The 14,624-nt window shown below is 44.8% G+C and overlaps 1 protein-coding gene across 1 annotated transcript in view; it reads right to left on the minus strand.

Moving 5' to 3' along the window:
• LARP1 (La ribonucleoprotein 1, translational regulator) overlaps window positions 1-14,311 on the minus strand; it is a 97,934-nt gene extending 83,623 nt beyond the window's left edge. Inside the window, exon 1 of the mRNA XM_056858261.1 lies at window positions 13,768-14,311. Coding sequence (XP_056714239.1) covers window positions 13,768-14,242 — 475 coding nt within the window. The 5' untranslated portion in view covers window positions 14,243-14,311. The remainder of the gene's footprint in view (window positions 1-13,767) is intronic.
• Window positions 14,312-14,624: the final 313 nt, after the last annotated feature.

Genomic DNA, 14,624 nt, shown 5'->3' on the forward strand with positions numbered 1-14,624 from the left:
TCACCTAACGTTTTCATTAAGCACCATCTACTGAACTGGTAAGAAGCTATTAACTATACAGACAATTCAAAATTCCAAAGCACTAACAGACAAATTAGGTGAAATGATGGAATATTCATGAATGGATCTCCCAAGCATTTTCCACCATTAAAATGAGCCACCAAGCAATTACTATGAAACAATTTTGAAGACCTGAGAAAGGGTTGGATCCAGCCAAAGGGCACTGCAAAGTCCATGCAAGGATCCCCAACCTTTTCAGTCCTAACCCATCCACAATAAGCCTTTTTTGTCACTGGGAAAGTATATTCTAGGTGTTGCGAGACACACCTGAAGTAATGATGATGTGGGAATGGAGTCTAGAGTGGGATAAGGATAGATGGCAAATTGGCTCCCTTCCTGCCTCTTATTGTTTCATTTACAGTCTGCCTCTTTCACTGAGACTCAAGACAGATTAACTATGTAAGGCAACGTAATTAAATAGCATGAGACATCCAATAAACAATGCAATAGGACTAGGATCAGAAAAATTAGATAGCACAAATAAAAGTATTGGACATGAGTTAAAAGAACAGTACTACAAAAATAGAAAACAATGCAGTAAGAGCAAGGTTATACCTACAACAGTTAACTAGACTACAATCCTGATCCCTTTATAAAAGACACTCCATTCCATTTTACAACATTATCGCTTTAGAGAAATGCCCTTCTGAATTATTCTGTTTTACGGTTTATGAAATGAGAGAACTGTAGGGGCTTTCCTGACCTCCTCTGGCAGGCTATTCCACATAGTGGGAATTACAAAGAAAACATGTGTAGGAGCAGATTATTATCTTACCCATTTACAGAGTAGCACCTTCAAAGAGCCATGCTCTCTGATGAGCAATATTGTCACAACAGCATAACTGAGGATGTGAGCCTGCAGATATGAGGGTCCAAAACCATGAAGAGCTTTGTAGATGATAACCACTGACTGATAAGTAGCCATTAGAGGAGGGGTGGGGAACCTTTTTTCTGCCAAGGGCCATTTGGATATTTAGAACATCATTTGCGGGCCATACAAAATTATCAACTTAAAAATCAGCCTGCTATATTTGGTCAAACATTCAGCCAAGAGGCACGACCGGAGACAGCTCCGAGTATCTGCCATGTAGAGCGACTCACTTTTGAGCTCTGCCTTTCCCAGAGATTCAGGCAAGGCAGCAAACACAAGACACAGTTTGTTGGGTGGTCCTAGCAGCTCCATAGCTAATGACTTTTCTTCAAAAGGGGGAAAAGGTTCCCTTTCTCAGCAAGACAAACTCACACCTGCCTTGAATAGAGGCTATTCCTGTCCGTGGGAGGGGGCAGATCGCTGTTCTTAGATCCTTCTGAGCTAGAGATCTGCCAGGACCCACAAAGGGCCAGACCAAATGATTTCGCGGGCCTTATACGGCCCCCAGGCCTGACGTTCCCCACCCCTGCATTAGAGTAAGGCAGGAGGGAGAGATTTCATTCTCTTTCCCCTCCCCACTGCAGCCTTCTGATCCACATGGCTATTCCTCCACATAGGTCCAATAACCCCAAGAATAACCTTTCCCGAGGACAGTATTGGCGGCTGAAAGGATGGGAGATCCAGGAAGACCAACTGCCATCAGAATGCATCATAGAATCCAATCCGTGTAACTCAACCAACATATGAAGAATCTGCCATTTTAGTAATGGTTCTCACAAGGATTGCAGTGGCATGTTACCTTTAATGCAAGGGCAACATAACTAGACACATTTATTGTAAAGTTCATCATGATGCCTAACTAGATGAAACTTGGGATTAAATATGCACGGGACTTCAGAGTTAAACAAGCCACACAAAAGCAGCAGCAATTCATTGATCTGCTTTTAAACATTTTACCACATTGTAGACTTATACACAGCGTGGGATGTGCAACTTTTGGAACAATGTAAGGCTACCACTATTTACTGCTTAAATACTAGAGATGATTCTACTACAAATTCAGAAAGCTTTTCAAAATTTGGAGCCAACAATCTGATACCACCTGGCTGATGCCTTTACCACAGTCCGTTTCTTACATTTATATCCATTTATCTCTGTTCAAAAACGTAGGGCCGTTTAAATTTACTGCAACTGCCAGTGGGTTCAAGGGCTCAAGAAGCAACCTCTTCAGCAAATGCATAAAATCCTATGTCACATGTGTAAAGGACATACTACTCGAGTAAGGATCTGGGTTGGGGCACTATTCCAAATACCAGCATTAGAACACCTCATAAAAAGTCAGAAAAGGACTGGGGGGGGGGTAGCTCCTGTGACTTGAGGCTCTCTATACACTCTGGCTCTCTGGAGCATCACTGGTTGGCACAGCAGTTTTGGTTGCTGCAATAAACTTCTGATGCTGGAAAAAAAATTCCTCTAGCTATATCTGATGCAGGATCTTCTCCCTGCCTAGGACACACAGTCTGAAAGCCTTCCCCCCCTTTTTTTTTTAGATACAAGGCACTATGTGTGTACATGCACAAACAAACAGAAGCTGCAAACTAAACAATATTTATATTCAGTATTTTGTACACTAATATCTGATCACTGGTTTATACACTGTTTCTGAAACTGGATTAATACACATGCTTCTTAGAAACTGGCATGTACAGAAAACAGGTAATCCAGCTAAGCACAATGCTTCCTAAATTAAGTGTAAGATGCAGACCCTGACTCATTCACAGCCAAATCACAATTCTTTTATTTAGAAAATGTATGTTGCTTCTCCAGAAAGCTGCTCAAGTCTCCAGTTAGAAATGTAAAGAGAAAAATAAAATGCAGTTTAACTTTTAAGGACAGCTAGCCCTGCTAATTCTGTGTGAACACCCATCCCCCACCCTCTTTTACTGGGATGTTTCTAGTTCCTCAAGACTAATAGCATGAACTGTTAATCTAAGCAGGTCCAAGTGACAGCACCCTCTTTATCAACATTCTCCTTTCTCCCTTCCATATTATCATGTTTTCACCAAATACACAAAGTTCTAATGTTCAGCAAGGAGTTCCTGCCCTCTGCAGCTAATAAAAGTCACCCAGCCCTCTGGGAGAAGCCTCTTTCATTTTAAAACATGCAGTTCCAATGACCACCCCCATAATACCATTAAATTATAACACAGAGTGGACATTACCACCATTACCTGCTTTGGAAAAGCAGCATGAACACCCTTCAGCACATTATGTACACAAATGTGGAAAAACAAACACAAATAAATTCCAAACCTGGGTCCAGCTGAATTTCTTCCCTCCCACAGAACAGTCCTGGGCCTCTCACAGTACCCTCCAAATACCCTTCTATACAAATAAGCATTAATTCCAACCGTCCAGTGTCCACTTAATTGATTCATTCAACAGTGATATTCAGCTCCCAGTTCCTATCTACTATTGTCTGTGCTCAGACATGCAAAACAGATAGCTTAGAAAACCCCACTGCTAGGCTACAATATTAACTTGCCCTTTCCCCATTTTGGTTGAAACTGACAGTCAGGATTTCAGCTATTTCCAGCTTCCTGCCTGTCAAAACACAGATTACAGGAACCTGATTTTTTGTTCATAGAATTGTGTAAAACATCGTGTATAAAAGCTCTCACCACCACCCATTAAAGTCAACAAGAATCTGACTACAGATAGTAACTTGAGAGAACAGTTACACACTGGCTGCTAGGTACTAGCTTTGGAATTAGAAAGTGGACAGGTTGTCAAGCAATTTTCCAACAATTGGAAGGAAAATGTACACCAAAGCTAGGATATTATAACCCAACTATCTGTACGTCCCATCATAAGTTTCACCTAGAACATAAAGCTTTACAACACAGAACCGACCAGCCAAGTATAGGGCCCTCCTTACACAAAGGTCAAAAGGAGGAAGGCATTTAAGCCAGTTTTCTATGGTCTCAGTCTAGTATTCTCCAGATCCATTCTAAATTTCCCATGATTCTATATCACTTTTAGTCTGCAAACCACTTAAATGATTTTTACCTTTCCATCCTACTGAAAACTGAAGCTGAGATATTTAGCAGCACAGATGCAAATCCAGTTTACATGGCATACACTCCTACTGTAAGGGGAACGTCACCACTGCTCAGTCCCAGAAATATCCCTTGCAAAGATTCTGGAATGCTGCCAAAGGCTGCTCAGTAAGCACATGGATGAGTGGGGATGTGAAATCCAGTCTGTTTATTGGCCCATTCTGCTACTTCAAAAAGCTGGTGTAGCATAATTGAGACTATGAGCTATGATCCAGAACACCCCAGTTTGAATTTCAGCTCAGACAAGAACTCACCAAGGGTCCTTAAATAATCCATTTCTCAGCTCCTTATCCCCACCCCGACCCCAAAATGGAGAGATATCAACCTACGCTGTTAGAAGGAAGACTAAAAACAAAGCATGCACTGGAGCACTTAATATTTATACAGTGCTTTCCCTAAATTAATAAAATCAATTGGAAATGCCAGAGATTGAATCTTAAGTCTCATAATACACATCAGTATACTTAATGAGAAGGAAATTACAAAAGGCAAGACTGTGCTTGTGTTATTTTCATACGGAACTGTTACCTTTTTAAAAAGTAACTCTCATGCCATCACATGGCAAAAATGCTATCCTTACCTCAAGAACATAATATGCCTGTTCAATTTGGTTTCATTCAGAATAACTTAACCTCCCAGGCTCATGGAAGCCAAAGCCCCCACTAAGTATCCCTGAGATCTGACTATCAGTAAGAATTCATATTTATGAATGCTTAACTGGGAAAATGAATACAAGGTGCAAACAGATGTAGATGCAAGCTACCCATGTCAACGTTTGAAAGAGATTTAAGAACACCCGAACATCTGTCCCTGGAAAATGAATTCCCACTGATGCATTTGTATCTCTTCCCACGGCTACACTTGGAAGAAGTGTCCCACTTAAATTCTTGGGACTTCTTCCAAGTAAGTAGCTTTAGAATTGAGATGTAATACCCAACAAGCTTCCCCATCAAAAGAAACATAAGAACTGGGTAGAAAAGCTGAATGAAAGAATGTGACATCCTTTATAGTTGGAAGAGTTTTAATTCAGATTTAGGACTATTCTAGGGAGGACCAGACAAGGAGCTATGAATCAGTTTTCACTCAAACGCTACATCCCCCCAGCGTCACTTGAACAAACAGTGCACAGGGCAAAGGTCCAGAAAAAAAAATGAAGGGCATAAGCCTAGATGACCTTTGATGTCCTTCAGAAGATGAAATTTCACACAACTTACTTGTGCCAGAAGTATCCAGTTAAACCAAGAAGTGGATAACTAACCAACTTTTACTTTGTAAAAGTGCATGTTGGGAAGTTGGGAGTTCAGCAGTTTTCATAACATTTTATAGGGGAGGGGAGGGAAACATTTACCAATATAATTCTGCCTTTGCTCAAGATTTACCTGTCAGTCTTACTCCTAACTTGAAGGCAACTAGTAATTAGAATATTACAACACTGCCCGCCACCACTATTAGCATCCTGATGAGCCATCTCTAAGATTTTTGTGACCCACTTTAAAATCACTGTATTCACTACAATAGACTAAGAGATGCCCAATAATTTTAAGAACAGCTAAGTTACTCAAGCAGCTGATCCTTGCCAAACCAGCAACTATGAAAAATGGACAATATCAAGCTATTCAAGAACACCATCTGCCCAAAACCTTTGGAGAGGCAATGTTGCAGACAAGGCTTAAAAACAAATTCTCCAACTCACCTTCAGCCAAGCTTTCAATATTATGGGATGTGCTCTTGCCCCCATGAAACAAGACATGAAATGTGGTTACTCTTCAGCATGCATTCACCTTCCCAAGCAAAAGTAAGGACTTTTCTGCCATTACCTCATTTACTCTTGGAGCTAGTGCAAACCAAGCAGAAACACTAGTGATGTCAGGGGGAAAGCAGATTTAGTCCCACCCATGCTACGCAATGCTGATACAGCATAATGTGATGCATGAAAAGTGGATAGAATTACAAGTCCACACAATGCTGCCCTCAGCTAAGAAATTCCGAGGCTACTGTAAACTAGCAAGATTTAATTCAGGGTGAAATTTTGTTAAAGGCTGAGACAAAGTACTCACTTTTCTGTGGCAAAGTTGTGTGTTACTTTATCAATCTCTGTGAACCAAAGACAATTAGGACTGCAACGAGTTACAATTAGAATGAACACAGGTGCAACTTCATGAAAGGACACCTTATCTGTATGATCTGAGAAAACAGCACAACCAAGCAATCTAACCTTGTACCATGAGAGGAAATGATGAAACTATATTTGGAGCAATATATGTACTAAAGGTGTTTTACACAACAAAATAAAATCACACAATGAAAAATACTGCTTTTCAAACTCAGAGAAAAGCTTGGAATTAATTCTTAAAATTTTCTATCGAGTTAACAAAGCAACCTGACAAGTTCATACACATAACACCACATCTCCCCAGAAGCAGAAATGATTCTTACAACAACACAGAATCCAAAATGGCATGCCATGTCTTCCATAAACTATCTGCACTAGTGCTGCACAGAATCCTCCTTGTCAGAAACAACCTTAAAGATATGAAGATCCCAGTAGATTCTGTAGTCCATGAGTAAGCAGATTTCAGTCTTGCGTACCTACTTTTATTCAAGGTGGATAATAATCAATTATTATTTTTAAATAAAAAAAATCAGTTTTATTTGAATCAGATTTTTTAAATAAAATACTTTGAGGAAAAATCTCTAAAGATAGTTTTCTATTTAAGATATAGCCCAAAGGTTATTCATCATGAAATAAGGATTAGTTTTTAATTATGCAGCATGAGGCTGTATATTGATGCAATGTTTACATTTTTTGGTAAATGAATTTCATTAATCCATTCACAATGTCATGCTCTTCCAGAGGTTACTATCAGATTATTTGGGGCAATTTTTCTATCTAGAAGATATTATCACAGATGCTTGGTTTTGCAGTTCTCAAAACTGGATTTGTATCTGCAACGATAACATGCCTCTTCTTCACAGCAAAAATGTTATAAAATAAACAGAGTTGAGAAGACCTTAATCCCATTGCTCCTTTGCAAATCTATGTACACGGAATCAACCTCTTACCTCTTAAGTGCCAAGTTTCAAGAAGTTCAATGAATAGAAGATTGATTGGAGTGGAATAGATCTGCACAAGGAGCTAGGAGTGAGGAGAGAGGGGCAAGCAGGAAAAATTATAGTGAAAACATTTGAGCAGAATTCTCCAGAAGTCTTGGGATCTTTGTATGTATAGTCTGAGGTTTATCATATTATTGTCCCCCCAAAGGAGAAAACCTAAAATTGCAGAAAGTGTAAAAGAGACCCAGTTTGGGAATATTTTAATGAAGCTCCTCTACCTATGGGCAAGGCAAGAATGCGTGCAAAATGCAAACAGAAATGCAAGGCCTGGTGGCCTGAATGAAACATCATGAGAAGTACTGTTTATATAGAAAACCATGATTTAAATATAGTCTTCCTGACTAGTGATTTAAATCAAATCCACTCTGCTTTTATTCAAAACTAGAATCCCAGTCATCTACATATGCGTTTTAAAATCACAAGGTCTGGCTTGAAGGAACATGATGAAGCAAACTTGCTGAAGCTAAGGCAGGTCTGGCTCTGAATTTGAGACTGCCTTGAGTTCCATGATGGGAGGAGTTTAGAAATTAATAAATTTAGAAACCAACAGTATACAATGCGTCCAGTGTGTGTCTTTCACCAGTTAAGGGACTCTTGAATATACTCTCCTGTTTAACATGAGAAATCCCTTGCAGGATCAGGCCAAAGTTATTTGGAAGAGTGCTCCATTATAGTCAGTGAACCTTCTCAAAAAACACCCAACAGGCTTTCCTCTTTGCTCAACAGACCCTGTTTATCTATAGCTTTCCCTTCTAAATACCCTTTTAGTCAACCTCCTAGCACTCCATGAACACCGGACGTATATTCCAGAAATGAATCCCAGTATATCATATAGGTTACATCACGATGAAGCAGGGTAGCACCATCACTGAAGTAAGTTATACTACTGCTAGCACAACCTAAAGGACCATTATCCTATGGTGTCACATTATGCTGTTGAGATAATGTACTACAACTCGAGTCTACTCCCGAGACTCTCTTTAAGACTCTAATCAACTATAGCAGGATGAAAGTAACTTATGAACACCTGTCACAGGCTCCACCCCCTCATTCAGACTCTGCCCTCAAGAGTGTGCCCTGCCATTGCCCTTGCTCCTCTGGCCCCATACCAGGAGGGGGGGTGTTGCAAGCCACTAAGTCTTGCTCCCTCCCACTGCAACTGGCTCCTCTCCTACACTGCAGAATCTAATGGCAAATCATGTCCTTCTTGGCTGCCTCTCAGATTGTTTTAAATTACACACTGCAAGATGATCCCTCTCAGCCTCTCACAAGACTGTCATCCCTCATGGAGGCTGAGAGTCTTTCCAGTCACACCATCAGATGAAACTGGGGAAATTCTAAGTCCCCACTAGCAGCCCACATTTGAAATGCCACCATCAGTTGAGCAGTACCATTCCTAGCTCCATCACTCACCTGATGCAGGCACCTGGCCTGTCCCTCAGTCATCCTAGCTGCTGCCTTTCACCGAGTGGGTGCATTTCAAAGGCTGGTGTACGCTGGCAATCAGCCACTTTTTTTTAGTGGGCCATACCAGTTTACATTCACCTTTGAACTGTACTGCATGCCTTTGTGCTTCACTTTATAGCTTCACTTTGTGCTTCACTTTCTTCTCAGCTTTCCTATTTTTCAATATTTTAGTTTTCTATTTTCAAAAGCTTCCCATTTTCTGCATCAAAAGAAAAGGAGAGAAGAAAAACTGAAAAGTACGTTGAACTATACGTGTTCTCAAGGAACATCTCAATTACGTTTGATCTTGTCTGGAACCAATACCTACCGAGCATATCTTAGTTTCTGATGTGCATGAATCCTTTGTGAAATACACAAGCAAAATTCAGACTCAGTAGTGTTCTTTTAAGGACACCATGGGCAGATTAGTCAAGAGCTTTCCCACTTGGCTACATAATGAACAGAGATAAAGATGAACACATGACATTGCTTTATTCGGAGCCAGACCACTGGTCTATCAAGGTCACTACTATCTACTCTGACTGGCAGAGGTTGTGTACGATCTCAGGTAGATCACTTTCATGATACCTTTCAACTGGAGATGTCAGGGACTGAATCTGGGACCTTCTGAAAACAAATGTTTTTTGTACATTGTACAAAATGTACATGGCCTTGGGGAAGGATGGACATGGACCTTCCCCAAGTCAGAGGGCAAACCATCCACTCTTCCTATTGACTTTACCCTTGACATCCAAAGGAGGGGAGTTGGGTTGTTGTTTTTGGTAGAAATAAATTTGGACAACGTTTCAAGAGATTTTTTCCAGGAACAGCAACATTCTGTAGTTGGGACTTCTCCCACCTCAGCTATTAAGAGCATAGAGGAGAACAATGAAATTCAGCTAGGCTGAATTGCAAAACAATATCCTCCACCCCAGCATTTGTCATTATGAAAGACATCTCCCATGAAGCTAAGCTGCCAACATTATAAGCTCATCTTTGCTTTTTTCCTCCCCTCAGTGGGGACCCAAAGAGGCTAACAACACAGGTCTCTCCCTCCACCATTTTGTCTTCACAACCACTACCTGTGAAACATGTTAGGTTGAGAATAACTGGCTCAAAGTCACCCAGCATGGTAGGGATTCAAACCTGGATTTTCCAAACCTCATTCCGATATTCTCTCCATTACACCACTTTGGCTCATTATAGATTTAGTCTAAGGAGCATTTCATTTACCCAAACCTCTTATAGACATACCTTCCAAGTTCCATGCCAATACAATTACCATATCACCTTTGCCAACAGGCATATTCAAAGATCAACACTATCACACAGTGAATTTTAACAATGTAGAGAAAGACACTTCAAGAGGTTATTAGACAAATGCACTATTAAAACATTACCCAGAAAACACTAGTCAATTATGGGCAAGACTTCTAAGTTTCAAAAATATTGCACAACACATTATAAAAAAGATATGAGGGCACTAAAGTAATTGATTTCCATAAAATTTGCTAGAAAGCTCTCAGTCACTGCACAGTTCAATCTGGCAATATCCGACTACCATATTTACTTTGCAGATGCCTTTAAAAAACACCAGAAGAAACAAATGCATAAGAGCAGAATAATTTCCAAAGCTAATGTTGTGTTAAATTATGAGCATCACTGCCAAGTAATAGAAATTTTTGCACCTTTTAGTTAAGTCGCAAACTTTTTTTTACCTAGTTCAGCAAAAGCTGGAGAACTGAAAAATAGATAGGCATCACCTACTCCCACCATGAACAAAACAACAGAGGATTCCAATAGAGAAGAAAGCTATGCTGAGCCTTGTATGACAGCATGGGCATACAAGCAGGTTAAAAGGAATGAGAGGTCTGCAACAACCACCAGTATCCCCAAGCTAGTTTTTGCTCTCCCATGCCTTACAAGATACTTGTACCAGTGGCATGGGAAGCTTCCATGGGGCAGAAAAGGAAAACTGGGTGGGGATTTGGAACACATGCAAAACCCTCTAATTATCCTGTTACAGTTATTGTGCACTGGCACAATACAGAAGGGAACACAGGGCCCTATTATGCCCATCAGGATCATCTCTTCATTACCACAGTGCAAGCGGATCATGTCCTGTGTGTCTCTTTTGGCAAAAAAAGATGATTAATGGAAGCAGTTGAAAATGGAAAACTAAATATGTGTACAAGGAACTTTACCTGTAAGAGAAGTGAAAAAGTCATTAAACCAACTTGCCCAACATACCAGGGCTCCAAATGCGCATATATATGGCATACGCACAAAGTATGACAAACTGTTACAATATGCTCCAGCCTGTTCTGACATGTTTCAATAAAGCAGTATTATCATGCTTCATGAAAGCTGATCAGTATGGATTTTGTTAATAAAATGTTGTGTCACTGCATCTGCCATAATAAGCACCATCATGCACCAATTTTGAACAGAGGAAGACAACATTTCAACTAGGTGCTGCAGAGATATGCCTTTTCCAAGAATAAGTAAATCTTGATGATTCATCATTGTACAAGTACAAGCATCTATTAGCAATCTAATTTCAAGTCTACTGTGAGTTTAAAAGTCTGTGACGGTTTAAATCCCAGAGAATGCAGTTTGGAAACTGTTCTTGGATTTAGTGTGCTCTTTTTTGTGAAGGTAGTATTTTTCTTGTGGGATAAATGTTCAAGTTCACAAAAATATTGTTCAGATACCTCATCCATTGATAAGCAATCCTATGTGGAGTCAATGCACTTAGACCGGAATAACTCTGCATAGAATTGAGCTGTAAGTTACACACTAAAGTTCAAAACTGATATTTGCTACACTGGTCCTCAGACTAATTCCCAGAAAAAGTCAGCTAATACTTTTTATTAGGACCAGCCAACATTTCACAGAACACCATGCAATTCACAAGTTCTCTAGAACTACTCATCAAGGTGGATGGCAGAACAAATAAAGGGGGCAAGGATGTCTGCAAAACCGTAAAAATCTGTTATTAAATATTTCCACCTACCCATCTCATCAAAGCCTTATTTGTTTATAAGGAAACAGACAAGAGGATTATCAATGCACGATCCCATAACCACCAGAAAGCTATTGTGATTTTTGTGTGTGTTTGTTTATGCCAAACGGTGGAGGCTGTTTAATGTTCCAGCAGGAACACTGTGGACAAACAACCCTCCAACCTGCACTCAGCACCAACGCTAGGAATGGAAGGCTAGAGCATTCCAGCTAAACTCCAACTGCGAACCCACTGAGAAAGAGGCCCCAGGCCTAAATGTCACACTTGCGACCCAATACAACCCAGAGTCATTAAGTACCCAGCTGCAATAATCTAGGAAGCCAACGTGGACGTTTGAAAGACCTTTGCTCCACATTCATTATCACGGAGATTCATTACAGATCCGTGTCTGTAAAAAAGAGGGGGGGGGAGAGAGATCGGGGAGCCGCCCTCCCGCAAAGACCAGTAGTAATACCTCCCGCTTAACCGCGGTCAGAATTACACACATGGAAGCGGAGCTCGAAAAGCAGCTGGAAGGCCTAACCTTGTCCGCCGCCTCTCCTTGAAGCGGCTCCGCTGTCACCCTGAAGGCCTCAAGCCGACACACGCGGGGTGGCCCTGAAGAGGGTTACTCCCCGGGGCTCCGAGCCAAAAAAAAAAAGGGGGGGGGACGCGACCGCTAACGCGAGACAGGGTCAAAGCCCCAGGGCCTCCTCCGCCGCGAGCTCGGAGGCATCACATGTCCGCCCCGACAGAAAACCACGTTGCCTTCACTGCGGTGGAATGCTGGGAAAGGGAGGCAGCGGCACACGCGCGCGCAGCCATTGGGGCGGCTGGGCGTTAGGAGAAACGAACGTTCCAACCGTCGCCAACGGGGCCTAGGACGCCGCCACGACGCCTCGGGACCCCCCCGCAGGCGCCGCTTCCCCACTCCCCACCGCCGTTTCGAAACCAACCCGCACGGCCGACCCACCAGCGCCTTCCGGGAGCCCCTTCTGTCCCTCCCTCCCCCCCCCCACTGGCGCGCGCACACACACACACACACATGCTCTCCGCGCCCTCACGCCGCCTTCCCTCAGCTGTCTGGTGGCCCCTCTCGCCCCCCCAAACGCGCCCTCAGGACCGATAGAAGGCGGATCAGAAACGCCGGCAATTTGCGTGCCCTTTAAAAAAAAACAACACCTTTTTTGTTCTTTTGGAAGGATATCCCGTTTCGGTTAAGGTTATGGGCGGCCGCGGTTTCGGCAGCCCGGATTCGATCCTTTTTCTCCACCCCACCCCACCCCCCCGTTCACGCTTACAGGCCAAAGGCGCTGGGCTGGTCCACGTTACCGGATTAGATTCACCTCCCGAAGGGCGAAAACGCGCGGTCGCTGGAGCCTCCTTTCTTCCCTGTTCCAGCCAGGATCCAGCCAGGATCGAACGCACGGAGGTGCGTTCGATCCTGGCTGAATCCTGGCTGGAACAGGGAAGAAAGGAGGCTCCAGCGACCGCGCGTTTTCGCCCTTCGACTCCAGACCCGCTCCGGGGTTTAAAACGAGTACGGTTTTAGGGAAGGGGCGTGGGGGGGGGGGAGAATCTCTACCGCCGACGCGCATTAAACATTTACAGCATGATCAATGTTGTAACGACAGCGTGCGCGATAACCGGGGGGGGGGGGAGAGAAACACAGGGGAGATTTATGGACGGCACACCCCGCCTGACCTCTCCAGGAAAAGCCTAATTCCGCGTCCACAAGGCCGGAGGGGAGGGGGCCGCGGGAGCAGCACCCATTTTTTTTATTATTTTTTTTTGCGGAAGGCAGTTCCCTCCGTGCCCAGCGCGGGCGTCGTTTTCCCTGCGAGCGAGGCCTGGGGAGAGGGTTCCCGGCGGCTGCTGCCATGCTGCAACCCGCCTCCCTCCCCACTCTGGAGTCCTTTTCTTTTTCTTTGGACGGAGCGAAGCCGAGGTCGACCAGGGCGCGTAGAGACGGACAAAGGCGGGGTGGAGTTCGGGGACGGGGGGCGGCGGCGGGTTGTCACCATATTGCGGGGAAGGAGGCCCCCCACTTCGGGCGGCTCCGCTTCGCCGTATCAGAATCGCCCCCCCACACACACACACAATCCACCCCCCGACCCGCCCCATCCGCTCACTCCGGCCTTCCCGGGACCCACCTGGAGGAGACTGTCCGTTGAGGGTGACCAGGGCCGCGGGGGCGTTCTTAGTCCAGGGGTTCACCTTGGGCGGGGGGGCCTCGATGAATTCCTTGCGCCCGACGCCGCCCTGCTCGCCGCCCTCCTCGCCGCCGCTACTGCTGCCGCCGCCGGCCTCGCAGGGCAGCCGGTTGGATTCGCCGGCGCTCCTCTGGTGCAGCAGGTTCTCCTTCTCCTGGTGGTTGCTGTCCTCCTTCTGCTGCTTGATGCTGGGGGGCTTGAGGGCCCCGTTCCTGCGCAGATGCTCCCCCACGCCGCCGCCGCCTTCCTTGCTGCAGCTGTCGAGGCCGCCCCCCTTGCCCTCGTCGGCGTGGGCCTTCTCCCCTTGGTGCATGAGGCGCTCGCCTTTCTCCTGGGGCTTCTTGATCACCCGCCCGTGCTCCTCGGAGGGCAGCAGAGAGTTCGCGGGCATGAGAGCCTCCACCTGGGTCGCCATCTGCGCCCCCGCAGAGCCGCCTCGCTGCCCCTGCTCCAGGCTCTCCCCCAGACAACGCGCACGCCCCAAACTTTGCAAGCCGCCGCGCCGGGCCCGGAATCCCCCACCCCGCTCAGGTGGATTCGCACCCCCAGGCGAAGGGGGGGGCCTCGAGCCGCCGGCTTCCTCCCCCCACCCTTGAAGCCCAACCCCGGCGTCCCCCCTCCCCCGTCGCTCCTAATGCCTCCGCAGCAATATGGAGAAGCAAGGAGACCACGCGACTGGCCGGGCGAGCGCGCGACCCTCAGCCAGCTCCGCCTAGGCAGAAGGGAGGGTGGAGCGCGCACGTCGCGGCAGGCGAGAGCGCGCCCTGCCAATGGAGGAGCCCGGGCGTGCAAGCCCG

Source organism: Euleptes europaea, chromosome 1 (assembly GCF_029931775.1).
Source record: "Euleptes europaea isolate rEulEur1 chromosome 1, rEulEur1.hap1, whole genome shotgun sequence".
Classification (NCBI taxonomy): domain Eukaryota; kingdom Metazoa; phylum Chordata; class Lepidosauria; order Squamata; family Sphaerodactylidae; genus Euleptes; species Euleptes europaea.